At 47.8% G+C, this 27,268-nt stretch overlaps 2 protein-coding genes across 13 annotated transcripts in view; one reads left to right on the top strand and one right to left on the bottom strand.

Annotated features, from left to right (window-relative positions):
* IL16 (interleukin 16) overlaps positions 1 to 13,311 on the top strand; it is a 130,070-nt gene extending 116,759 nt beyond the window's left edge. For 5 of the 11 annotated variants that reach the window (XM_003901301.5, XM_009210768.4, XM_009210769.4 and 2 more), the window contains 7 exons: positions 2,277 to 2,424; positions 4,673 to 5,765; positions 6,651 to 6,819; positions 8,820 to 8,921; positions 10,145 to 10,403; positions 10,658 to 10,783; positions 12,832 to 13,311. In XM_003901301.5, coding sequence (XP_003901350.2) covers positions 2,277 to 2,424; positions 4,673 to 5,765; positions 6,651 to 6,819; positions 8,820 to 8,921; positions 10,145 to 10,403; positions 10,658 to 10,783; positions 12,832 to 13,025 — 2,091 coding nt within the window. In that variant the 3' untranslated portion in view covers positions 13,026 to 13,311. Of the gene's footprint in view, positions 1 to 526; positions 864 to 2,276; positions 2,425 to 4,672; positions 5,766 to 6,650; positions 6,820 to 7,648; positions 7,749 to 8,819; positions 8,922 to 10,144; positions 10,404 to 10,657; positions 10,784 to 12,340 lie in introns of those variants that run through there. The other 6 variants (XM_009210767.4, XM_009210772.4, XM_021940821.2 and 3 more) reach the window with 4 other exon arrangements.
* Positions 13,312 to 15,731: 2,420 nt separating this feature from the next.
* On the bottom strand, positions 15,732 to 26,981 carry STARD5 (StAR related lipid transfer domain containing 5). Of its 2 annotated transcripts, none has more exons than XM_009210774.4 (6): positions 26,720 to 26,981; positions 25,955 to 26,004; positions 25,462 to 25,594; positions 22,399 to 22,516; positions 21,485 to 21,578; positions 15,732 to 16,484 (listed from the first exon to the last, which is right to left on the bottom strand). In XM_009210774.4, exons 1-6 carry the CDS (start codon positions 26,765 to 26,767, stop codon positions 16,337 to 16,339), a joined length of 591 nt encoding a protein of 196 aa, XP_009209038.1. In that variant the 5' UTR covers positions 26,768 to 26,981; the 3' UTR covers positions 15,732 to 16,336. The 2 variants fall into 2 exon arrangements, with proteins under 2 accessions (XP_009209038.1, XP_003901351.1); XM_003901302.5 differs by having other exon boundaries at positions 26,669 to 26,979.
* Between the last annotated feature and the right edge of the window lie 287 nt (positions 26,982 to 27,268).

Below are 27,268 nucleotides of genomic sequence, written 5' to 3'. Positions count from 1 at the left end.
TTCTGCAGCTGCCCTCCTCTGTCTGCTCTGCTCTGTCCCACGTGGCCAGCAGTCCTTCTCCCACAAACATTTCCATAAACGCAATCAGCCTGACATACTTTTATTGGGCACTCAGGGGTCACAGAGAAAGGATCATGGCACGCAATAGAAAACAGGAAGCAATTTGCTTGAGGTCACTCTCAAACTTCCCTTGACCGTTCCTGGGGGTTTCTCACTGGATGTTTTCTTCCGTGGCCACAGTGTCCACTGTCTCACCCCGCCCCCACCTTCCCTCCCTGCAGTCTTTTCTCTACAGGGTCCCAAGACTGTTGTCAAGCTGCTGTGAATGACCCCCAAATCTTTCCCATCTACTCTAATTCAAGGGGACTTAACTCTCACAAGCAATATGAACTTTGGGATATTTTCTTCAACAAAAAACTGACATCTCTCTTATAGAAAATCAGCTTAAACTCTCACCTGTGCTTAAAAAAACTTCCAACACACAACCAGATTTTCTAAGAATCCTTTCTCAGAAAACAAACAAAAAACCAAACAAAAACATACTTTCTCCCTTCTATGCTGAATCAACTCTCTCCCTCTTTCCTTCTTTCTCTTCTCCCTCCCTCATCCACCAAGCACAGTTCCAGGAAACACTAGTAAGAGAAAAATTTGTGTAAAATCAAATTTATTTCAGGGGCTAATTTTGAAGTCTCCCATGAAGAGGATGCAATATTGGATGTGTTGATGAAAAGACAAAACACGTTTGTGTCTGTTCCAAGATGTAAAGCTGCGTTGACTGCAGTTGGTATCACATGTGGCTGCCTGTAAAAGCACTAACAATTCATGAATGTCAGCAGATGTCAACTTACACAGCTCACAATTGGGTGAAATTAAATTTCATCCACATGTCATTTCTCTTGTGGACAAGAGTCTTAGAGATCATCAGACCAGTATTTTAAGCTTCTAATGCCATGACTCAGCCTTACTTTTTTAAGGGCTAGTTTGAGAAGCCCAATGATTCCTTTGAAATTAGTCGACCTCTCAATATTTCATAATGCTTTCCTACAGCTCAGTTCTACAGTAGGGAACTTGAGCTGAGGCAATGCTCTGTGAATACATTTCTAACTTTTGTAGACCTTTCCTTCCCCCAAAATGTTTATTGTCAATGTAGATCTTAAATTTCAGGCCATGGATATTTGCCATTTCTTTTTTAGTCCCAAAGGATGCATTTGTTCCTTCCTCCTTCCTTCCTCTCTGGAAGGAAGCCTGCAGCCATGTCAAATGGCCCATCATTACACAAATCTGGAATGAACCGGACGTGGAGACCACTGCAGTATAACACAGCATTTCTCTTGCAGACGATCAAATACAGATGGCATCATTTTGATGATGTCTGCCTTCTCAATCTTTTTTTCCAGATGGGTATTACATTTGGTTGGGCTATGTCTCTGGAGCCCTCTTCTTCTGCCTGTCTGCCTGGAAAATTCTTACTCTGTTTATGAAGCAGACAGAAAGCACTTCTCTAGGAAGCCTTCTTCACCTCTGGGATGGAACTGGTCTCTCTGTTTCCTCTGGGCCCTGACAGCACCTTAAGTACACTGTATGATAATCCAGATTCTTCAAGTATTGCATAGCTATTCAGAGCCTAGTCCATCTTGTCCCTAGACTGTTTCTGGAAGGACCCCAAGGCTGCATCCATGCTCAGTGGTGGAAACAATTCTGCAACAGATTGATGATGTGTCACCCTAGGTGCCACAGAGGGGAGCAATGGCACAGGTGCTGAGTATCTGTCATCTTTTGCAGAACACTTACTAAATATTTGAAGAGTGCTTAACAAGTGACAGCAATTGACAAGTATTTTTCTGAGTGCTCTAACCTTAGGGAACACTAGCTGCCAGGTTTTTTGCTGCCTTGTTTCTACACTGCCCTGTACCCTCCTGGGGTGGGTAGTTCACCAGGATGCAGTTGTAACTGAAGCAATGCTGGTCCCTCTACACTCAAAGCCTTTTGTTCCTATCATAAAGAGCCAGGGTCTTCACGTATGTCAACAGTATGAGCCCATGACCTGGACACCAGGTTGCTGGAAGTCAAGGGATGCTCTTCATGTCTAGGAGGTGCTGTCTCTGCCATGTCAGCACCAAGGAGAAAAAAAAAAACCCTCTTTACATGGCTGCTGATGAACTTCTCATTGAAAGCAGCTCAATATCCGTTTTTCCATCCCAATCAAAGCGTGTCTCGACTTCTCACAGCTTGAGGCTACCGTTTTGACACGGTCTCGCTTCCTGTTTACACCACAGGAAGCCAGAGAGCTGCTGCCACTGCTGCTACCACAGGAAGACACAGCAGGGAGAAGCCCTAGTGCTTCTGCCAGTTGCCCAGGACCTGGTATCTGCCCACAGACCAACTCCACAGAGGGTGAGTCAGGGCGGAGAAGAGCCAGCCCAGGTAAGCTTTCATTGAGATCTTCCAAAAGGGTCTTTTGAAAAAGGGTACAGGGATAAGATAAGAGCACAAACTGGCCTGAGGATCAGAGTGCTCTGCATTGATACCACCACTGGACCTGGCTGATCAATAGTCAAGGGTCCTGGGTGCTGGGCAGCAGCACCATGCAGGTGCTGTCCAGGGTGGGGAGCCTCCTGGGTGGACGGGTGATGCTGTGGGGGTGGCAGCAGGAATGTAGGCCATTCTGGATAATCGGGAGGATGGAGCCCTTGGAAGAGGTCCAAAGACACACCCACCCAGCCATCCTGGGCAGCTGCTTCTAGGATGCCAACATTCCAGATGCAACAGCCCTGCTGCATTCAGGATTTCTGAGTCAGAGAATGCAATACCAGAAAAGTATAAATAGCATTTACCAGTGGTCACCTCCTCCATGAAGTGGATAGCAAGAGTGTGTCCACATGGTACACCTGACAATGCTAAGACATGACTCAAATATGTATTTGCTTGCTAGAGAGAGCATAGGACTTGAAGTCAGGGAGTCCTGGATCTGTCTGTCATTAGCATGATTCTGAGCAACCTACTTTGCCTTTCTGAGCCCAGATTCACATGGGATACATTCAGCAAGCGCACATTGAATGCTGGCTTCGTGAGGCCCCGTGCTAGATGCTGGGGAGAGAGAGAAAGGGATGAGACCAGGTAGTCAGGTCCTGCCTCCAAGGAACAACTAGTAGTGGCAGGAAATAAACATATAGGCTATAAACCATGACTGTTTGAGAAACACTACAGCAAAAGTTCATGAAAGACTTTTGGAGGGCTAAGGGACATTTTGGAAAGATCTAGCACATCTCACCCACAGCAGAGGACCTGTGGGTGGAGGCTCCTCTCCCTTAGTCACCCTAATTGAGGAACATACTAGCGAAAGCAAACGCCTCAGTGTTTAACTAATGGGAGGTTGTCACTCCAGTCTGCAAAGGGCTTGCCTGTGGAACCTGTGCCTCCTGATTCTCTCAACAGCCCCTTACAGCCAAGCCATTCAAAAATGCAGAAACAGGCTGGAGGCCTGGGCTCACTTGCCAAAGGCCAGTCTCTTAGATTGTGCAGAATTGCTCTTTGATATCATCAAGATGTAATGCTCCATGATTCACTTCTTTTGAAACCTGGCATTGAGACAAGGGACAGGAGGGATCAGAGTTCCTTAAACTGGGTTGCATTCCAGTAGCAAGCATCCCCAAAAAGCACACAGGCCCAGCCTTCCTCTGCCCCTCAGAAAGACAGCCGGGGCACAGTCTCCCTTACCCATGCAGATATGATGCTGGTTCAATGCTGGCTTCTGAGAAAGACTTCTATGTGCTCCAGGGCATGCCTGAGGTCCTGGCTGGCACAGAGCATTGCAATCCCCTGCTGATCACATTACCAACACCCAGGCTGCATCCCAGGTATCTTCAATCAGTACCGAGGGGTGGGTGTCAGTATTTTTCAGAGCTCTCCAGATTCCAGTGTGTAGCCAAGGTTGAGAATCCTACTTCACAGATTTCTTTCTACCTGGAACCTTTTCATCAGCTTTTGAGGGAGGGAAAACACTCCTTTGCCGAGCAAGCTGATCAATGACCTGTGTAGAGGGAGAGCAGCAAACACACGGCTTCAGGGCCAGGCAGGTACATACATGAGAAATGTTGGCTGGGTGAGAGGGAGCATGAAGAGCTCTGGGAAGCTGGAGTGGCCCCATCGGAAGTTGTGCACGGGCACCTTGCTTTTTAATGACATGGGTAGGCCAAAGCACAAACAGCTGTCAACTCATGACCTTTGTCTTAAAAGTTTAAATGGCAAGAGAATTGCTTTGGCTTTTACACATTTAATACAGTATCTTGGAGGCTCCTTAGTGCAGTAGAAAGGACATGAACTTCAAAAGTCAGGAGACATGGGGTCTTGCCCGAGCACTGCCATCAGATGGCCCCTTACCCTTCTTGAAATGTAAAATGCCAGAGATCGGCCCAGAGATTCTCTGAGCACCCTTCTAGGCCTAAAACACTACGATACTGTGAGATTAACTCCTACTTCTGGTTCTTCACTTCTGCCTTTTGGCAGCTCAGTCAGGTAATAGCACCTGGAGTTCACCCACCTCGGTGTCCCCCACTTCTGCTAGTCTCCTCCTCTTGAATACTTCTTGCTGTTCAGCTTGGAAACTAGAATTTAGGAAGAAAAGTCACAGTATGATGTAATGCACAGCTTTGGCCTTGTTTCTGCACTGTAGTGACCCAAACATCCCCGATAAAACACCCACTGCTTAAGAGGCAGGCTCGGATGGACTATAGCTTTGATACCACAGCCGAAGACCCTTGGGTTAGGATTTCCGACTGCATCAAAAACCTATTTAGCCCCATCATGAGTGAGAACCCTGGCCACATGCCTCTACAGCCCAATGCCAGCCTGAGTGAAGAAGATGGGACACAGGGCCACCCAGATGGGAACCCACCAAAGCTGGACACCGCCAATGGCACTCCCAAAGTTTACAAGTCAGCAGACAGGAGCACTGTGAAGAAGGGTCCTCCTGTGGCTCCCAAGCCAGCCTGGTTTCGCCAAAGCTTGAAAGGTTTGAGGAATCGTGCTTCAGACGCAAGAGGGCTCCCTGATCCTGCCTTGTCCACCCAGCCAGCACCTGCTTCCAGGGAGCACCTGGGACCACACATCCGGGCCTCCTCCTCCTCCTCCATCAAGCAGAGAATCAGCTCCTTTGAAACCTTTGGCTCCTCTCAACTGCCTGACAAAGGAGCCCAGAGACTGAGCCTCCAGCCCTCCTCTGGGGAGGCAGCAAAACCTCTTGGGAAGCATGAGGGAGGACGGTTTTCTGGACTCTTGGGGCGAGGGGCTGCACCCACTCTTGTGCCCCAGCAGCCTGAGCAAGTGCTGCCCTCGGGGTCCCCTGCAGCCACGGAGGCCAGAGACCCAGGTGTGTCTGAGTCCCCTCCCCCAGGGCTGCAGTCCAATCAGAAAACTCTCCCCACTGGCTCGGACCCGCTTCTAAGGCTGCTGCCAACACAGACTGAGAAATCTCAAGGTCCAGTGCTCAAGATGCCAAGCCAGCGAGCACGGAGCTTCCCCCTGACCAGGTCCCAGTCCTGTGAGACGAAGTTACTTGATGAAAAGACCAGCAAACTCTACTCTATCAGCAGCCAAGTGTCATCGGCTGTCATGAAATCCTTGCTGTGCCTTCCGTCTTCTCTCTCCTGTGCCCAGACTCCCTGCATCCCCAAGGAAGGGGCATCTCCAACATCATCATCCAATGAAGACTCAGCTGCAAATGGTTCTGCTGAAACGTCTGCCTCAGACACGGGGTTCTCGCTCAAGTGAGTTTCTACACCTGGTGTTTCTCTCTATCTTTCTCATCTTTTTCTTTCTCATATTTATTTTTAAAAATAATTCTATATATCATTTAAAAAATTCTCAGATACACTGATTAAAGAATTGTTCTGCCTCTTTCTTTCCGTGTGTGTGTGCACAGATGTCTGAGTGTGTGTGTGTGGTGTGTGTGTGTCTGTCTGTAGGTATTACACCTCCGCCTTCCATATTAAGGAGGAGTTTTCACGACACCTGGCTTCAGGAAGGCTGGGAGGTAGGAGGTGGGACTGGCTCCCTGGTGCATTGCTCATGAGGGCTGATGCATACCTGTGGAGATTTGGAAGGTTGATGCACATCTGAAATGTCCTGCGGTTACTCAGAAAGACCAGAATGAGGCCAGATTATCCATTGGGAATTCTTACTGCTCTCCAAATGGAATCCACTTGTACTCTGCACGTGGGTTCATCTCCCTGGTCAGGGAGTTAGGATGTCTGGGTCCTAGTCTCAGCTCAGGCACTGAATCTGACTACGAGCAGGTTCTTTCCATACTCACCCTCAGATTCCTCATCAGCTCAAATTAGGAGATGAATGAGACCTTCTTTGCAGAACCAAGAGGATGTCAGGCATGCCATGGGGTTCCTGCTGTAGGGCTGGGGCTTGGTCTTCCCTCTGATCAAAGTAGCTCTGCATTTATTAATTTTATTTATTGTTCTTATGCTGCTGGGAAATATCTGTAGAGTGAAGGGATGCTAGTATCTACTCATAGATTTGTTGCATCAAATAATATGCACATAAATGCTTGGCACCACACCTGGGATAGACTAATTATACAATTACTGTTATCTCTTTTTAATAGGATTGTTCATACTGTGTGTTGTTTCTCCCTATGAAAGCCTTTCAGAGCTGAGAGAATATACAGAGGGTCTCACGGAAGCCAAGGAAGATGATGATGGGGACCACAGTTCCCATCAGTCTGGTCAGTCTGTTATCTCCCTGCTGAGCTCAGAAGAATTAAAACAACTCATCGAGGAGGTGAAGGTTCTGGATGAAGCAACATTAAAGGTAGGTTTCCTTTGTAAGCATCTGCAGTAACCAATGGCTTATTATGGCTGTGTGGCCACCTTAGTTGGGCCAGAGGGGAAGTAGCTTGAGTAGCCTGCTGACATCAGACCCAGGTTGTGTCCTGTGATGGTTGGACATGGTAGCACTTGGCCACAGTAAGACTTTCCATTTGAAGAGAGCCTTTTAGCTTGTGAACTGCTTTCAAAAGAAGGGTTCAATGACTTCTTGCATCTTCTTTTGTCATTTTATAAATGAGAAAGGTAAGGCTCAATCAAGGTTACAAAACCTAGGTTTTCTCTCTCCAAGTTCAAGTTCAATGCTGTTTCCACAAACCATGGGCTGCTGTCCTGGCATGTGTCTGTTGTGGGATGCTGTCCATTGTAAACAATGTGGGTCACAAGAGCTCTCACCTGGAGCTTTCATTATTTCCACTCTGCATGGAGAGGTGGCTGATCCCAGGGCTCACAAGGCCCCCATACTTCAGTCAAGTCATTCTGAGAGTCTCACTTCCCATATGTTTTCTGAGCATGACCCAAAGGGGTGTGGGGAGGAAGTGGTCAGGCTGAGCTGGGGCCAGCAGTCAGATGAGCTCGGGCTCGTAGGTCCTGCACCCTCTAGGTGCTGCCCCAGGCCTACGCAGGCTTTTGGCACTAGAATGATCCAGACTAGGATGAGAGGATAAGGAGGTTCTCGTTTTCCATACAACGAGGCCTCATAGCTGCAATTTCCACATCAATAATGTGGGTGAGTCTGGTAAGCACAAGGTGCTGCTGTGCTGAGATTCTTTCTCTGTGGCTTTCACTCATCACCTGGGACCATCATCCCCCAGGACCTTACTCAGTGCAAATGAAATAACATGAAGAGCTGTTCTGCCTGAGCTGCTCTGGAGAGAGTATTTGCTTTCTAACCTGAGAAGAGCCTTCCACAAGGCAAGTAACCTGATACTTGGGTAAGAGTTGAGAGATTTGGGCTAGTGTTGGGGCTTGGAGGTGAGGGTGCAGTGAGATACATTCATCCTTCCATGCTTTTGGGTCTTAGGGGCTCCAAGTCTTAGGATCATAGGGACAGCTACAAGTGGCCTAGCAAGTGAATTCTAGTGGCCCTGAGCAAGTGAATTCTTTGATATAAATTTACTCCTTAGTGCCAAGGTACAAACAGGTGGCCCAAGAGCCTGTAGGTGTATTTTGTTTGGTCTGCATGGTGATTAAAAAAATACTGAATTCTATATATGACAAAACCTGAATTGAAACCTGGACTTTTTTTAGGGAAGTGATCTGGTAGCGCTAGGTCTGTATTCCTATGTAGAGCTGACCCTTTGAGCAGATGTACTCGTTGGCTCTTTGCTGTCACTCACATCTGCCCATTTTGCTCATTTTAGGGACCTGCCTAATTCCTATAGGCATCTGAGTTTGAGACCCCTGCTCTAGACTGGATTAGGAGTCTCTGACGATGTCCTGGCTCCATGTGAGTCCTGGTCTAGGCTAAGTAGTACTGTAGTAGTGTGAGTGTGTGTGTGTCACACTTGCACACTGTGCATTGGGGCAAGATGTTAGCTGGATTTCCTTAGTGCTGCTGCTGTGACCCATGGAGAAGTAGAAGGGAAGAAGGAGCAACCAATTCCTGCAGAAGAGCACTGACCCCTGTTTTGTTTTTTTTTACCTGAAGTCCTACAACCTGACTTCATCTCACACTGTCCAACATGCTATGATTTCTGACTGATTCATGGAACGCCCCCTGCCCGGGTGTGGATGGGGTGAATGAGAGAGGAAAATAATTATGCTTGCTGCTTTACATACATTTTTTTTCTTCTAAGCTTCCCATGACTCCTGAAGAGTCCATTCTTTACAGATGAGGAAACTGAGGTTTAAGGAGGTGATGTAACTTGGAGGCTGGCCAAGCTGGGGTTTGAGATAACAAATCAGTCTGATGTCAGTCTGATGTTAAACTGTTTATCCTCTTGCAGTAAAATTGTTTTTGAATGTATGTATTTCCTCCTGCAGCAATTAGACAGCATCCATGTCACCATCTTACACAAGGAGGAAGGTGCTGGTCTTGGGTTCAGCTTGGCAGGAGGAGCAGATCTAGAAAACAAGGTGATTACGGTGAGTGGTCAAGTGAACCTGAGGTTCCTCCTTTAATTAACTTTAATCTTTGTTGGCCTAAAAATCCTCTAGCATTGAGGAACCTGAGGTTCAGAGGGGAGGTTCTGCTTCATGCTTGGATCTTACAGCCTGGCGATTCTAACGATGTAACAGAATTTTTCTAACACCAAAACAATTTAGAGAAGCAAAGAGCTTTGCTCCCATCATAAAAGCAAAACTACAGGTACCACATTTTAGTGATTTCCATGCATGCTATCACTCAGTCCCCTTAATTATTAATGGACCTCATTAAAGAGGCTGAGGCAGAGACATGAGATTTGTTTGTGTTTGTTTATCCCACATATCTTGCAGAAAGGGGACCAAGAAGTGATTGGAGGTAAAGAGTCAGAATTTCTAGGGGAGCAGCTATAAAAATGTCTAGACTGCCTATGAGAGTGTTTCTCAAAATGCATTCTGCCAAATGAGACCGACCATTTCTCTATGAGAAAATAATTCTTTGTTGAAACATTTTGGGAGTCCCCATAATACCCTGCCAATACTTAGAAATCTGCCATGCAAATTTGCATTGTAGACCCTCTAATGCCTTTTGCTTAGAAATCTGCCATGCAAATTTGCACTGTAGACCCCCTAATGCCTTTTGCTTTTTAAAAGTAGACATTTTCAGAGCTTTTGTTTAACCCAGTATTCCTCAAGTTTCTTTGATTTAAAAAAAAATTTTCTTGGCCGGGTGGGTGGCTCACACCTGTAATCCCAGCACTGTGGGGGGCCAAGGTGAGAGGACTGCTTGAGCCCAGGAGTTTGAGACCATCCTGGGCAACACTGAGAGACCCTGTCTCTATTTTTAAAAAAATTACAGGAAAAGCCCTTTTCTTACACAATACCCGTAAATATGTCATCGAATCAGTGTTTTGAGAAAACTACTTTGGGAAAAAAAGATTTTAGTTGGACTCCCAACTAGAATTGTGCTGATACAGTTTAGGACATTGTGTTGGGATAGATTCTGAGGGCTTACCTGGTCATTATTGCTGGTGATCTCTGCTCTGGATGGAGAAGGAGGGAATGCTGGCCTCTGTGCCAGCAGCTCCAATCTAGGACACAATTATCTTTAATCTTTGTTGGCCTAAAAATCCTCTAGCATTGACTAACTGGTTCAATCCTCCTCCAGCAAGTATGTGGACTTGACTTGAGTGATTTCTGGTCCTGACTTCCTTTGGTTTGCTCAGGTTCACAAAGTGTTTCCAAACGGGCTGGCCTCCCAGGAAGGGACTATTCAGAAGGGCAATGAGGTTCTTTCCATCAACGGCAAGTCTCTCAAGGGGACCACGCACAATGATGCCCTGGCCATTCTCCGCCAAGCTCGAGAGCCCAGGCAAGCTGTGATTGTCACAAGGAAGCTGACTGCAGAGTCCATGCCCGACCTCAACTCCACCACTGACTCTGCAGCCTCAGCCTCTGCAGCCAGTGATGTTTCTGTAGAATCCTGTAAGTTCTCCCAACTCCCACATGGGCCACATCCTCTTTGGCCATGTGTGGCCAGACCTGATGGGGCTACTCAGTAATTTGTGACCCCAAGAATGTGTGGCCTGCCTAGTACACTGTTTGAGATGTATGTCTGTGTTTACATATGCCTGTGTGCAAACATGGGGGCAGCATCACCCCGGGCTCACTTGATGCCCAGGGCATCTATGGCCTGGGAGAGGAGAGGATCCCTAACAGACACCTTGTGTTTTTCTTAGCAGCAGAGGCCACAGTCTACACGGTGACACTGGAGAAGATGTCTGCAGGGCTGGGCTTCAGCCTGGAAGGAGGGAAGGGCTCCCTGTATGGAGACAAGCCTCTCACTATTAACAGGATTTTCAAAGGTGTGGGGTGTATCTGGTTCTTTGTGGGTTCTCCAGTTGTGGGCATGTGGCCAGGCCCCCAAAAGGCTTCTGGGCACTTTCTGGGCTATGTTGGTTTCCCACAACTCCATGTCCTCTTCATAGGCATGCTGGTCTTTTTAGGGCTGAATTCTGCTTTTTCTACTTTTTCTCCTTTGCTCTGACATCCCCTGAATCCCTGGTGTGTTTTGATGGGTCCTCATAAACACCTAAGTCCTGGGCTTGGTTTGGGTTGGCAGGGCCAGGACTCTAGAGTGAGGCAGTGGGGCACTGGCCTACAGTGCAAAATTTTAAAGGGGTGCCAAAATCTGCACCCAGATCAATACTATTTTAATGCAGTGTGTTTAAGTTAATTTTAGAAAAACATGTTGAACAAAATATCGAAGTTTAAATAAAGACAGTCTGACTTTGTACTGCACACCTGGCCTCATTTGCCTTACCCTAGAACTCGACACATTAGCTCCTGCCTTTATTTAAAATTTTGTTATTTGGTTCATCAGGGATTGGAGTACAAATCAGTCTGATATGGGGGTCCCTTGGATTTCCCTGTGAAAATCATGAATGACTGTGGCAACCACGTAAAACCACCCTTGATTCTTTGGTGTTCCTCAAATTGGAGGTCTCCAAGCCACAGAGCAAGGGGTTGTAGAGAGAGGAGTGCTGGAGAGGGAGGCAGGTGAGCCGGGTTCTAGTCCCAGCTCTGCCTGTAACATGCTGAGTGACCATTCCCTTCTGGGCCTGAGGCTCCTCATCCATAAAAGGAGGTAAAGAGGTACAGGTGTGTATCTGAGGGCTCTTAGGACTGAGACCCAAAGGGACTCTTAGCTCTGTCCCTCACCCACCATAAGCTCCTGCTGCCAACTGGTTTCATTACAGGAAGTTCTGCTGCAGCTGCAGAAACCCAGAAGGTACAGTGAGGCTTACATGGCATTCCCCCCAGAATCCATGTTAACCCCAATTCTGGGAAATATATTTCTGATTTTTGAAGGTCAATTTAGAAGGAACATTGGGTTCAATGTCAAGAGGACTAGATTCTAGTGTTAGTGCTGCCACATGACCTTAGTAGCATGACCTTGGACAAGTCACTTCACCACCATGGACCCATTTACTTAAATGTTGAGGATGAGACTACCAGCTGCAGCGTGATGTGGGAGGGGAGATGCAGATTCTGGAGCCAGAAAGTCTGGGTTCCAGCCCAGGGCCTACCACTAGCAGCTGTGAAGCTCTGGGCCAGTTACTTGAGTTCTTGGTTTCCTCAACTGTTAAAAGGAAACACAAATAATACATCCCTCATAGGATTACTGTCATAAATGCAAAACATTAGCACAATGCCTTTTAAAATAAATGCCCAATACACTTTAGCTATATTTTCATTACTATGATTAGTATTGTCTTCTACTCTTATTCAGGATTTGTGAAGACCACTGTGTCAAATGGATGGGAAATTATCTTTTAATATAAACAAGTAAAATAGCATTGTTTTCACATGCAGCTTTGAAATAGTGGGGGGCATATATGTTTGTTTCCTTTTTTATGTAGACACAGAGGACTTCATGCCACTCAGAGGCAAGATCCCTGTAAAGATTGTTGCACAAAAGTCTCACTAGCCCTCTTCCCATACCACCTATTGCTGATGTCCTCATCAGATGCGGAGAACAAATGTGAAGGGGATAGGATATTGGGTCAGTGTCCAAAGCAGGGTCTAGGCAGGACTCAGTTCCCCAGAGTCTTCTGTGAACTATGGACGGTGCTCCAGCCAGGCTAATGCGCGGAGCTGCCTGATGGTTCCCTCCCCTGGAGACAGCATGGGCTATCCCTTTCCAAGGGCCATGGAGAGCTGCAGCCTGGTTCCCTAACCTCTGAGTCACCATCTTAAGAGATGCCTCATTTTAGAACCACCAACAAGCAAGCTCCCACGGGATGATGCCCCACTCTCTACCAAGCTATCCTGGCTCCCTGGAGATCAAGGAGAGGAGGCAACTTTTCTTGTTCCCCATCATCTGTGGAACCCATTATCTTCTCCCTTTCAGGAGCAGCCTCAGAACAAAGTGAGACAATCCAGCCTGGAGATGAAATCTTGCAGCTGGCTGGCACTGCCATGCAGGGCCTCACACGGTTTGAAGCCTGGAACATCATCAAGGCCCTGCCTGATGGACCTGTCACGATTGTAATTAGGAGGAAAAGCCTCCAGCCCAAGGAAACCACGGCTGCGGCAGACTCCTAGGCAGGACATGCTGAAGCCAAAGCCAGTAACACATAGCTCCTATAACTGCTGATTCTCAGGGTCTCTGCTGCCGCCCTACCCAGATGGGGGAAAGCACAGGTGGGCTTCCCAGTGGCTGCTGCCCGGGCCCAGACCTTCTAGGACACCACCCAGCAAAAGGGTTGTCCCTAAAGTAAGGGCAGAGTCACACTGGGGTAGTTGATACAAATTGTAGACCGTGTAAAAAGAGAGCTTAATGATAATATTGTGGTGCCACAAATAAAATGGATTGTGATTTCATATGAAATTCATGCCTGGCTTTGAAAAATGTTTCAAGTACTGTAACTGTGTCATGATTCACCCCCAAACAGTGACATTTGTTTTTCTCATGAATCTGCAATGTGGGCAGAGATTGGAATGGGCAGCTGATCTCTGTTTCACTTGGCGTCAGCTGAAGTCATGCAAAGGCTGGGACCATGTGAGATTACTCACTCATACATCTGGCCGTTGATGTTGGCTGTTGGCTGGCAACTCACCTGGGGCTGGTGGCCTGAATGCTTATAGGTGGCCTCTCCTTGTGGCCTGGGCCTCCTCACAACATGGTGTCTGGATTCCCAGGATGAGCATCTCAGGAGTGCAAGAGCCATGTAGAAGCTGCATCTTGTTTATACCTTTGCCTTGGATGTCGCATAGCACCACCTCCACTATACTCCATCAGTTAGAGCTGACACAAACCTGCCTAGGCTTAAGGGGAGAGGAAATATTGCTGGGGTCATTTATGAAATATACAATTTGTCACATGAAAGATTTGCAAAATTGTTTTTGTTTGGATTGGAGAAGTAATCCTAGGGAAGGGTGGTGGAGCCAGTAAACAGAGGAGTCCAGATGAAGCACCAAGCTGAAAGCGTGAACAGGTGTGCTGACAGAAGGAACCAGCATGTATATGAGGGTATCAAATAAAATTGCTACTACTTACCTACCACATGCCAAGCACTGTGCTCAGGGCTAAACGGACACTGCCTTTGGTGATCACAGCAGCTTCTACAGTGTATGGTTCTGTGCCAATGTATTGATATGAGGGCAAAAATGTACAGTAAATAGATTATCCAGCTGGTAAGTGATGCGGCAGATTGAGTCCTTCCTTCTGTGATTCGGTAGAGACTGTCAGCCCAAGATGCTTTAAGTGCACAACATTATAGGGAATACCTGAGCGCCTGGCCAAAGGGATATTTGGTCTGGTCATCTCTGGGTGCCTGATTGTCAAGCTAAGGACCAGGCAATGTGCCTTTGCATCAGCAACAACCAGCATCCCTTGACCAGGCCTGGGCCAGAGTATTGGCCTCTTCTCAGCCCCTGATCCTGTGAAGTAAGGATGTGGGGGAAGACCTGGCAAGGACAACAGATGGAACACAAAAGGTAGTAATTCTCAGGCCATCATCAGTGGAGCCATGTTAATGTAATCCGATGGCTTCTCTAGGGTCCACAGGAAGTGAAGAATCTGTTTCCCAGCAGTAGACTCAGAAAACCCAGCTGGGCTCCTAACCTTACTGTAAACCCCTTTAATGGCTTCATTAGAGCAGGCATTCAGCTCACTGTTCTATTCATCCCAAGGAATAATGGGTTTAGAGCAGTTTCTATCCTGCTGGTTAACTTGTTTGGCCTTCTACTTGGCTACACAGGGCCGGACAAGGCGATCCCATCTTGGTTAGACCATCACCTCAGGGTATGGAGCTCAGAGGGGGCAGGCATGAAGTTTCCTTGGCTGGTGCACCTAGAATTGGCTGAGCTCATGAGAAGTTGATATAGAACAGTGCTTGCCACAGAGTGGGGACTCGGTAAGCACTTAATGAATGAATGAATTCTAAGTCAATCCAAGAGCCTGATGATTTCTTGAAAAGGGTGTTAGCTAAAAGATCTTAAGGCATGATTGTGGAATCTGTAGTTGCAATAGAACACAGAAAGAGGAAGCTTTCTGCCCCCTTAACACTGAGCTGTCGTGTTTTAAAGCTTGCTCACATCTTGGCACATTTAAGAGACAGTCACCTCAGGACTCAAAAATAGGGAAGTAACAGTAACACAGGGGAAATGTTTTCTATTTGGAGGAGCAAAGGCTGAGAACACTGTGAAAACATCCTGCACGCGCAATAGTAACCTGGGTAAATGCAACGTGAAGGGATTTTAGTCAGACACACGCGGTCTTTCTTACAAGGAAGGTGGCGGGGGTGCAGATAAGGTTGCTAGAGAATGTTAGAGGATCCCTCTCTGGATTGGAGATAGGGAAAGAAACTTGCATGGCTGCTGAGGCCCCTTCCAGGTGGCAAGGCTGTGCTCCCTAGTTCTGATGATGTGCCTGGGTGGACATGGCCCCTGTGGGTTTGTGCAGTCTTGCAGCAGGATCTAGAGGGGAGATTCCAGCCAGGGCTGCTAGAGGGAGGCATGCTCGTCTATCTTTCCTGATGGCAGGATGGGCTGGCCAAGGCCTGGAAGACAGAGATCTCCTGCCTCCACCTCAGTAAGAAGACAAGGAAAGGCAAATGCCCAGGGGAAAGAAAAAGAAGGCTCTTCTCCCCAGAGTTCCCCATGCAGACGTGAGTACATGCTCAGTTCAGAATCACTGCCAAGAACTCATCCCTAATGCTGCAGATTTGGGTTGGAACAGATTCACACTGCCTGGTTTCATTGAGGGCATGGAAGTCCACCATGAGGGGATAAAGAGAGAAAAACAAATTCATCAAATGGAAGATACATTGAAAGTGTTTTTCCTTAATGGTTATCCCATTTTTAAACCATTATTTTCCAAGTTGACACCTTTTTTAAAGGAAAAAAACTTTTGTGGCAGTAAAGCCATATACATGGTCTGTATCAGAAAAATACATTTGAGGGTCTGCAGCACAGGACTGAGGGAGCTGTAGATGCTTAAAAGGCAACAGGGCCTGGTTTTCAGTGGCGATGATGATTCTCTATGACAGTCAGGGAAACGTGGTCTCTGAGAGTGATGGGCACATAAAGGCTTGGGGCCAGAGTGCATCACACGGTGTCCAGCCCGAGTCCCTGTCAGATGGTTAGAGGCCTGGGTCTACCCTGCCAGGAGAGGCATGTTTGGGTAACAGGCAGATGGAGTTTAGAGCACATGAATGGCTCATCGCATGCCAACCCTGAGTGGGGCAGGAGGCAGGAAGGGTGGGCTGCCGCCTCTGGTTGGCATTCTCAGAGATGTGTAGTCCATCGGCTTGTTCCAAAGAGTGAACACAGGCCTCCGCATGCTCCCAGGCTCCTTGGTATCCCAACAGCTGGAGCTCCTCGATGAGTCATGGGAGTTCTTTGCTCATCAATTACTCATGGAATTGCTTCACTGCCTTCTGAAGGTTGGCATAAAACCGGGTCATGCTGCGGGGGAAGAAGGAGTCCACCACGTTCTGTGGGAGGTAACCGCTGAGGTCGGTATGGAAGAATGTGACCAGGTTGGTCTTGGTGGGTTCCCTGTAAAGGCAACAGCAGAGCTGTGTTACGATCTACAGCAGAGATGCTGGGGATGAGCACCAGGCAGGTGAGCAGAGCCCAGCCCAGTGGAAATGGCCATGATACAGTGATTGCGTCTCATCCCTTGCTGTGCCCTCTACCCAGGGGTCCTCTCTGGACCTGCTCATTTTCAGGATGGAATCTCGTCCTGTCAGGGATGCAGTCCACAGCCTCTCCAAGCCTCCAGGGAGGGAGAAGTCCCTACTCCCAGTCCAAAAACGCAGTACCTTGCTGCCTGATTCACTCAGCAAATGCTTTCGGAGAACTCACTTTGTGCCAGGCCCTGAGAGGAACGAAGAGATGCTGCCCTTCACTATTTAGGGTCTGCAACCTCCTGGGGGCTCCTGGGACCCTTTCAAGGGGTCTGCAACGTTAACACTATTTTCATAACAACACTAACATGTGATTCGCCTTCTCTCACGTGCATATGGTGGAGTTTTCTGGAGGTTACATGATGTGTGATATTGCAACAGACTGCATGCAGAAGCAGGTATGAGCTTCTGTTAAGCTGACATGAAAGAGATGGGCAAAAATGTAAAAATGCCACTCTTTTCACGATATTTTTTGTTTCTAAAAACATACAGTTTTTAAAAATAAAGTTATTTAACATGCAGTGAATTTTTATGTTAAAATATTTTTAACATTTCTCAAATTTCCCAGTTACAATTTCAAATACATCAAATAATGATAGCTATAACCTCCATGAACAAAGGCCCTATGAAGTTCTCAAATATATTTAAGGGTATAATAAAGCCTTATGCCAAAATTTTGAGAACCGCTATTTAGAGAACTGACGAATAATTTGAGCACCTATGAAGGGATTTTGGCCGGGGGTGGGGGAGGGCAGAAGCTCAGAGGACGGCAGGTGGCACAGATGCAGACTGGAAGTCCAGAATCAAAGGGGCACACAATGTGGAGACGGAACACAACTTGGTAGGGACATGAAGCAATCTTCACTGTGACAAACTTCTCAACGGCCAGGACAACAAAGGTAGTATGGGCTTTGTGGAGCTCATTTGGCATTTTATTTGAATGCAACTGTCCACAGCCTCAGCCTCACCAGGAACCCCAGGTAGCTCTATGCCTGCCCATGAGATGTTTCCTGACATCATGCAGGCTACAGGTTTGGAACTGGAGACCTTTTAGAATCCCACTCCTCAGGGTCAAGCACGGTGGCTCACACCTGTAATCCTAGCACTTTGGGAGGTCGAAGCGGTTGTATCACCTGAGGTCAGGAGTTCGAGACCAATCTGGACAACATGGTGAAACCCCATCTCTACTAAACATACACAAATTAGCCGGGCATGGTGGTGGGTGCCTGTAATCCCAGCTACTCGGGAGGCTGAGGCAGGAGAATCGCTTGAACCTGGGAGGTGGATGTTGCAGTGACCTGAGATTGCACCATTTTGCACTCCAGCCTGAGTGACAAGAGCAAAACTCCATCTCAAAAAAGAAAAAAAAAAAAACAAAACTCACTCCCCAAGTCATATAGAAGGACAACGGGCCTGGAGCAGGATGGGGGCCAACAGATCCATAAGACGGGAGAGCATGTGCTCTTCTGCGCTGTGGCTTTTCTCCTCTGCTTGTGCCCTGCTTCCCCAAAGAGGGTGAACTCCAGGGGACAGGGACTTCCTTCCATATCAAAGCCTTGGCATCATTCACACTCCACCTTTCCCTCACCCACCAACCCCTGCCCATTCCGCCTTTGCTAGGGCCTTCTCTCTCATCCCTGCTCCTCCTCCCACTGGGCCTCCTCTGGCCCGCATCACCTCTCAGCAGCATCCTCTTTAGAAACATGAACAGGTGAGTGAGAAACGAGACTCCGTGATCATGTCTCCCTCTGGGTGAGGACTGGGCTTTGTGGTGGGTGGAACATGGGAGAGGCCGTGTGGGATGGGACAAACTCTTCCTCACAGTGGCCTTGGTGAGTGGTAGCTCTTGTATGTACACCATTATGTGACGACAACAACAGAAAGGGCAAAAGGGGGCACAGAGGAGTTGTGGGTCACCCAGTCTCCCCTCAGAAAAGGCTGGGATGAAGGCATCCACTATGGTTGCTAGAAGGATTTAATGAGAGTAGGCGTGAAGCACACTTAGCACCCTTTCTGTGCACAGAGCAAGTGCTCCAGAAATGATACTGTAATGCTGCCTTGACCACAGATACAGGCTCCTCCACCTTGAGAACACATTTCCCCCACCCTCCACGGTCACTTGCAGCTCAACCACCACTACCTCTGGCCTCAACACCACCTCACCCCTGATGAGTCCTCTTGCCCTCTTGCTCACAGCCTCTTGCTCAAGAGAGCAAGAGGAGAGAGAAGGCCCTAGCAAAGGTGGGATGGGCAGAGGTTGGTGGGTGAGGGAGAGGGTGCAGTACAGATGATGCTAAGGCTTTGAGATGGAAGGAAGTCCCTGTCCCCTGGAGTTCACCCTCTTTGGGGAAGCAGGGCATCACAGCAGTTAAGACTGAAGTCAGAGCATGTCCTGCTCAGGCCTCCCCAGTGGCTTCCCATTTTATTCAGAGGAAAGTCCCCAACAGGCTGTGGGCCCTGCTACCTCATGGGCCGAATGTCCTAGCCTCTCCCCTTGCTAACACAACACCTCCCTCTGTGCTGTTCCTCAGAGGCGCTGCTTTTGCGCTGGCTCCTGCTCCTACTTCTGAGACTTTGCATCTGCTCATACCCCTGCCAGAATGCTCACTCCGCCAACATGCCCAAGACTCCCTGCATTTGTGCTTTGTTCAAATGTCTTATTAGGGAAACCCCCTAGACGACCCACTCACACCTTTCCCTGGCACCTTTATCTGGGTTTAGTTTTCCCCAAGGCACTTAACATCTGATACTTACTAGAGCATCCACGAGACAGAACTACTTACATTTGTGTTTAGTCTGTCTCCTCCTGCCTTCATTGGAATCTAAGTTCTAAGAGGACAGATACTCTAGCTGTTTTGAGACATCAGTATCTGCGTTAAGAGCCCAGATTCTGGAGCCAGATGGCCAGAATGAGACTGTGGCTCTCTTACTTGCTGGCTATGTGACCTTGGATAAGTTACTAAACCTCTCTGTGCACCCACCATTCTTATCTTAAAAATCAGGATCACAACAGTGCCTTAGGGTTGTTATAAAAATAGTTAATTTATACAAAGTGCTTAGAATAGTGGCTGACACAGTAGTGCTGTCTAAATGTTTGCAGCTGCTGCTGCCGCTATTATTGCCGGCTGAATCTAGTGTCCAGAATAGGCCTATCTTCACAGAATAATAAAAGAATAATCATTGTCACAGATTTCAGATCCACAGCCTCATGAGAATAACTGCACAGAGCAGGCTCTGGAAGAAAGTTTTACTGAGAACACATGATGTTTTTAATCAAGTAGACAGGAGTTGGAAGAGTCAACACTTGAATTAAAACCCTCATATAGGCAGGGTTTTGTGGGACTCCAACCAACCTATCAGCAAAATCCATGCAATTGGGCCAGGCGTAGTGACTCATGCCTGTAATCACAGCACTCTGGGAGGCCAAGACAGGGGGATCATTTGAGGTCAGGAGCTCGAGACCAGCCTGGACAACATGGTGAAACCCCCGCTCTACTAAAAATACAAAAATTAGCCAGGCATGGTGGCAGGCACCTGTAATCCCAGCTACTTGGGAGGCTGAGGCAGGAGAATTGCTTGAGCCTGGGAGGCAGAGGTTGCCAAGAGTGAGCTAAGACTGCACCGCTGCACTCTGGCTTGGGTGACAGCCAAACTCTGTCTCAAAAATAAAATAAAATAAAATAAAATCCACGTGATACCTTTGCTATGGGCATGATACTACCCATTATATTGTGCATTCCACCAAAAAGAAGACAGCAATGGGATTCAGCCCCTGAGAAGAAATGACTCTGCCTCTTATTCTGAAAACTCCTCTCTGTCAGACCCGGCACCATTGAAAGGTGAGTCCTAGCATCTGACTACTAGGTGGGAGAGGACAAGGAAATGAGTCCAGGCCAGGGCATCTAGGGCACCCTATATATTGAGAGAACTGAAACTGAGCGCAGGTGTGTATGTTTGTGTGTGGCAGAGCACAGCTGTGCTATTTTCAAACTCAAAATTGTGTTACATCTAAGAAAAGTCTTCATGTGATGTCTGAAAAGCCAGCTTAGCAAAGAGGGTAACATAAAGGTGCTAGGTCTGGGCTTGGTATAATCCCATGACGCCGAGGCCCGCCTCCTGGGACAATGTGGTAGAAGCACGGACCCCTTCCCTCCAGGCGTCTGTGTGGAGACTGCAGGGAACACTGCGACACACCTGCAAGGTGCAGTTTCTTTCGCTGTCAACTTGCATGATTCCCAGGATAAATGAGGGACAGGTAATTCATTACACAGAAATTTCCTGGCAAGATCCTGGCCATGACCTGTGGCAAATGGGAATAGAGAGTCCCCGGGGTCAATTCTGAGGCTGACTTACAGTGTGGTCTCAGAACTGCCCTTTAGGCCTGAGTTCCGCCACATTCCTTGCCGAGGAGAGATGATCACTGAGTGAAATGTGGGGTGGGGACTGCTATCTTCAAGGCTGCTCCTGTCTGGCAGAGGGTATTCAGGGAGGACTCGGAGCACAGACCCTGCCCTGCCAACCTCCTAGCCTTTGAGTCAGGACACGTCACTGAATCTCCCCAAACCTCAGTTTCCTCATTTGCTAAATGGACCATGACATTTGTTTAGCCTGGAGGCTGCAGGGAAAATTTCCTGCATCACAAATAAGAGTAACGCCTCCCCTCAATTCTTGCCCATGTGCCAGGTACTCTCAGGAGGTTCTGCTTACGCAGATGTGTGTGAAAGTATTTTGTATCGTCACAATCTAAACAGCTGTAAGGCATTTTTCTTCTTTTGAATCATAGTCAAAGTGCCTCTTTTCAGAGAAGGTCCACAGGGAAGGCACGGTTAGGTCTGAGCCATGTACCTCAATGCAGGAAATTATCCTTACCCTGGAAGAGGTTCACAGAAGCAACCACAAGGATGGTTAAATCCTCTCACAAAACCTGGCTTCGGGGGACACAAGGGGTGTTCCACATGGGTGGCTGGAAGACAGTGCAGAATGTCAGTGAGTTACAACTTCAGACAGTCAGGCCACTGCCACTGGGATGCCATAGAACACACAGACTGGACTACCTGCAGCCCTGGAGTCTGTGAGGGACTCTTGCCCTTTGGCGTGAGGTCCCCCTACTCCCACCCTACTGCCCCTTACACTCACACATACAAATACACTCTCACATGCGTGTACACAAACTCACACACATGCACACACACTTGCACTCACACACACTCATCTGCATTCACGCATAAACACGCACATAGCTTTCCCAAGCTTGTCAAGAATATTAGAGAAAAGAACATTCTAGAACACAAGGTTTGGGAGTGGGAGGAGGCACGTGCCTCTCTCAAATCCCAGCCAGGAGAGGCATGGATGCATCCAACTCTCTCATGTAGAAGAATTGGAGGAATGGCAGGGGCTGTGCAGAGGCAGGAGCCCTGCTCCTCACTGGACATTAAGGGAGTGGACAGCACCCAAACTCTCAAGAAGACATGGCCATGGATTTTTCACACGTTTTTTGCCACCCAACTAACCTACATGTCTACAGCAAACACCATGAGCTTCGGCAGGAAAAAAAAAAAAAGGGAGGCACTGGCAAAACCGTGACTTAAACATAGAATTACTGGTATGTGGACTGTCTTGCCTCAGACCCCCATGGCCCAAACCCAACCAGATGAGGTAGGGGACTCAGAGTGTGAGTTTCTGGTGATTTCTGGTTGCTTGGCTCTCCTTAAGGAACTGTGAGGTGCAGAAGAGAAAGCCCAGCATCGTAGGAAGGCATGGCAGCTCCTCTGGGCACCACTCACCATTGGAACTGATGGTCCCATCCTCATATCTCTTGACTAGCACCAAGTCCACAAAATCTCTGGGAGAAATGAGCTTCATGGCAGCTGAGGGGGTGGAGGTTCTGCTTACACACAGGGTCTGCCAAACCAAAGAAGCATGTAGCTGTGACTGCTGGCCGGACATCTTCTCCCAACTCCCACTCCATCCCTCAAGGTCTGGGAGAGGTACCAGAACTGACAGTAGGGTGGCACTATAAACAGTAAGATCCAGAGCAAATCTTCCCAGGAACCAGGTGTCATGGAAATACACCCAGTTTGTAAGATGAGGGCTGTGACACAGGCTGCCCACAGCTATCTAGCTGCAGACCAGTGCCATGCTGAAGTGACCATAAGAGGTACCATTTATTGAGCACCTAGTAAGAGCCTGGCTGGACAAAGCTCTCAGTTGTCCCTTACCTTTAGAAACAGGTATCATTAATCCCTACTACAGGTGAGGAAACTGACACTTGGAGAGACTAAGGAACTCAGCACGAAGCTCATGGTGGAGATGGGATTTGAACAGGACCAGAGCTAGGGAGAGGGAAGAAAGGCCACTCTTTTTTAGGGCTGACCCTGCACTTGCTCAGCCTCCTATGTTGTGCCTGGGGCAACTCTTTGGTTTACCCTAGTCCCAGCCCCAGGAGGGAATACCTTGAACCTCACTCAATCTCAGCATATCCCAGTAGTCCACACTCCCATTTTATAAACCAAGGATGCTGGGCTTTCTCCCATTCATCCCATCCTGCAAGAGAGCGGGGCCCAGGCTCTCTCGGGGTCACAATGGAGAACTACAGGCCAGGTCTGCGATGGAACAGTCCTGGGGAGAAGTCTCAGGGGAGGTGAGTGGGGCTGGTAAAGGTCTCCATCTCTTTGTCTTTCCCCTCAGGTATTAAGACTTGGGGCACCACGTGTTGCTGAGAAACTTTTCAGCAGAGACACTTTTGGCCTCAGGAAATTAATCTTCAAATGGGCATGAGATGCCTGGGGGCACTTGAGCACTTTGCAATGGGTGCAATGAGGATGAATTTCCAGATGACTCTACTCCATGTTTCCTTCATCCCTTAACGACCTGCCTGGGAACAGGCTGCACCTGCACACAGGGTCTCCTTTCCCATATGAAGAAAAGCACAGCATATGCCCATTCATCTAGAATCATCCTATCATGAATTGTCCCAGTGTGTAAAATCCTCCAGGGTGGCAAAGGGACAATTAGGAGTGCTGGCTGCAATATGTAATCAAGGCAGTATACACTGGTGTTAGAATTTCATGTTTTTCCCTTTCTTAAACACATTCCAAAACTTGGTGTTAAAAACAAGGCAATTTTGTCATTTCTAAATTCTGGTATTCTGTAACAGTAATGGCAGAAGTGATGAAAAATTTGAAAAAAAAATTATACTGCTTCCACCTCTGATGATTGCCCCCAGGTGCATCATTCCTGAGGTATAGTGTCTGGAAACCAAGATGAGGAGAACTTTGGAAAGAAATTTTGAAGACAGCAGCAGCGCATGTCATAAATGCGACAAACTCATGGCATGGCCCTGTATCCTATCCATCCATCCACCTATCTATCCATCATCTATTTTAGAATTAGGATATTTGAGAGTTGCCAAAAGCATGCTGAAAAATGCCAGTCTGCAAGGAAAAGCCCTTTCTCCATATTTTCATTGTTTCACTAAATGATAAAGAGCTACCACTTGGTAATTCTCCACTTTTTTGTAAACCTGAGCTCACCAGTAGCCTGTGCTTCCCCTCTACTTTGTAGTTGTCTATTGAAAAGTTTGTATCTTTTCATGGACTTATGAGTTAATTAGAAAAAAGAGCTCCCATTCATCTCAGCTAAAGATGCAAAATGTTTTACTTGTCATATTTAATATTTATCAGAATTTATAATATAATGATGTTATTTTAATGAATTACACTCATACCTCAATCCAATTTAAAAAAAAAAAATTAGTCTTGGCCAGGTGTGGTGGCTCACATCTGTAATCCCAGCACTTTGGGGGGCCGAGATGGGGGTATCATGAGGTCAAGAGATCAAGACCATCCTGGCTAACATGGTGAAACCCCGTCTCTACCAAAAATACAAAAATTAGCTGGGCATGGTGGCGTGCCCCTGTAGTGCCAGCTACTCGGGAGGATGCGGCAGAATTGCTTGAACCCGGGAGGCGGAGGCTGCAGTGAGCCCACATCGTACCACTGCACTCCAGCTTGGCGACAGAGTGAGACTCTGTCTCAAAAAAAAAAAAAAAAAAAAAAAAAAAAATTAGTCTCATGATTACAGGAAATATATGATTAAAAAAATTTCCATTTCTATGCATATTTATGATGCAAGATGATGACTTCCAAGAACAACCATGTATTAAATTAGGATAAAATTCAGAGGGCTACGTGGAATGGAAATTTGAGTTCTAGGAAAACAGTTACATACAATTTCTGACTATTTAATAAACTTTGTTCATGTATTTTAAATAAAAATTTATATATTATTTAGATACATCTAAAAGAATGTCATTGCTTTGTTCAAAACTGATATTTACATGTCAAAAATGATACACTTTGCAACTTATAAAAATTTAGTTGTCAACTAAATGTTATTAATAGATGTCAACTGGATGTGTGAGGATGATGCATAATTTCCCAAAAATCTGTTGGAAGCATGTAAGCAAAAAGCGTGAAGACCCTCATACCAGAGGGTAACTGGGGTCATGCAGGTACATGGGGCTGCTACTGGCCCAGGCTTCAGGGAAGTGGGTGCCAGGGGCTGAGGGTCCTGTGTTGCCTAGTGCAGCAGCCCCACACAAGGAACAGGTATGCTACCCCCAGAGACTCTGTTTGGGGCTTCTCTGCCTATCTGAATCATGACATTTCCCACCAGGAAACTGGGCTGAGGCTGGCCTCCAATGCTGCAAGCAGTGGGCAGCCTGTGTTTGCAGGACATATTCCCCTGACAAAAGGTATCACGGACCCCTTCCAGAAGAAATGGGAGGGAGTTACTATAGCAGGGCCCAGACACTATCTAGAGATAACATGCTTGGGAAGATTTACATCAGTGATGCTTTGGATAATTTCAAAACCGGTCACATTCTCATCCCACTTCACTCGTAGGCCTCCAACGGCTGGCTTCACACAGTCCCACACCTCCTCTGGTGTCCCATATACGATGCCTTCTCCTCGGTACCTGGAGCATAAAAAGGAATTTGACCCCAATGCATCAATCAAATTTGTTTATCTTGTGATTGTATCTAAGGACTAGAAAGTGAACCATGCCATGTCTGTCACTACTCTTTTGGGACAGGCTTGCAGAGAAGGGGCTGAAACTTACTAGCCCCACCTCCCTTCAGGTCTGCAGAAATGGACAGTGAGCTTTCACAAGAATACAGTTTGCTGAAAATGATTTCATTAAACACAGTAAGGCTTTTCTGGAGGACAATTGATTACGGGTTGTAGGGTTGATATGAATATTTTAAAAGGCAAACCCATAAAGATACCAGGAAGGGTGTGGCACCTCTGGTAAGCTTTGAACGAGGCATGCACTTACAGGTTCCCTGGAAACTCCACAGATGGCCTCCAGGAAACTGAAACTCCATTCTGTCAAAAGGCACAGAACCACAGAATTTTAGAGCTAGAAGGTCTCTGGTCACCTGGCTTAATCCCCTGTTTTACAGAAGAGGGGTCAGAGGCCTCAAGAGATACGACTCTCCAAGGCTGTGCAACCCATACGTGGAAAAGCTGGGACTAGTCTTGGGTAAAGCTGTCCCCACAGCAGAATGTGATGAAGAAAAGATCTCAACTGGCTGACTCCAAGAGCCGTGGGTGGTTTTCAAATTATCTAAAAGCCACCATGCATTCTGTTTCCTTGAGCAACCCAGGGCTACTTGTTAAAAGTCAGAAATGTCAAGCAAAACTACCCCCATGCTACCCTCTGGCAACGACAAAGAGAGGGGTTCACGCTGTAATGAACAGAGTAAAGGCTTTAGAGGCTGGTGTTAGGGTTCCAGTCCTAAACAGCATTCAACAGCCAGGTGACCTTGGGTAACTCACTGAGTGAAAGGAACAGATACCACCTTAAGTCATTGTAAGCATAACAGGCCCAATCTTTTTTTTAAAACAATCCCATTGGAATCCCTCTCAATCGGGTCCAGGGGATTGGGGTGCAGAAAACAACGGGGAGAGGAGTGGCTTGGGGGCTTCTGGGGACCCGGGCTCCACGAAGCGGTCTCCAGGACCCCTTCCCGCCCAGCTCCTCACTCACGCCTTCCCGGCAAATCTTCCAGCCTGCTATGTCCCGCCGGTACCGGAGCACCTTCTCGGCCACAGCCTCGCTCATCTGGGCTGCCAGCGTCGGGTCCATTGCGCCGGGAACTGCGCTTGGCCGCGGGGTCGCTGGTGTTTTGAGCGGCGGCGCTGGATCCGGAGTGCCTGAAAGCTGGAGTTCTGGGAGGAGCTCGTAGCCCCGCCTCTTTCCCCGTCCCCGCTCCCGAATTGGTGCAGGCCCTCAGACGGATCCCGCCTCCCTAAGATTGGCAGGACCACAGACTGCGGGGCCAGGCTCTCCAGTTAGCATCAGCGCCTGGGCGGGTCCCGGAAGCCTCCGGCGTGCCTGGTAAGGTCCTGCCGTATCCGCCTCCTTCTTGTCCAGTTGTGGGAGGGGCTCTGGAGCCCCGGGACTCTAAGATGGCCAATGACGGAGACCCGTTGGGCCAGGCCAGGTCGCAGACAATGTCGACTGTTTGTTTAAGAAGCGTGGACTCTTGTCCTGAGTGCACCGAAGCTTTCAGCCTGCGGGACGGTGGTGCGATTTGCATTAGAGGTGCAGGGTGGGAGAGGAAATGCGCGTGGAGACTGGGCGCGT

This window comes from Papio anubis, chromosome 7 (assembly GCF_008728515.1).
Source record: "Papio anubis isolate 15944 chromosome 7, Panubis1.0, whole genome shotgun sequence".
In the NCBI taxonomy this organism is placed as follows: domain Eukaryota; kingdom Metazoa; phylum Chordata; class Mammalia; order Primates; family Cercopithecidae; genus Papio; species Papio anubis.
The sequence above is the reverse complement of the archived record's forward strand: the minus strand, read 5'-3'. Positions and strand labels throughout refer to the sequence as shown.

Coding starts and splice junctions, on each gene's coding strand:
- STARD5 (XM_003901302.5), bottom strand. CDS start 26,767: ATGGACCCGACGCTGGCAGCCCAGATGAGCGAGGCTGTGGCCGAGAAG. Junction 25,595..25,954: donor GTGGAGTTTCCAGGGAACCT/GTAAGTGCATGC, acceptor TTTATGCTCCAG/GTACCGAGGAGAAGGCATCG. Junction 21,579..22,398: donor TGGGACCATCAGTTCCAATG/GTGAGTGGTGCC, acceptor ACTGTCTTCCAG/CCACCCATGTGGAACACCCC.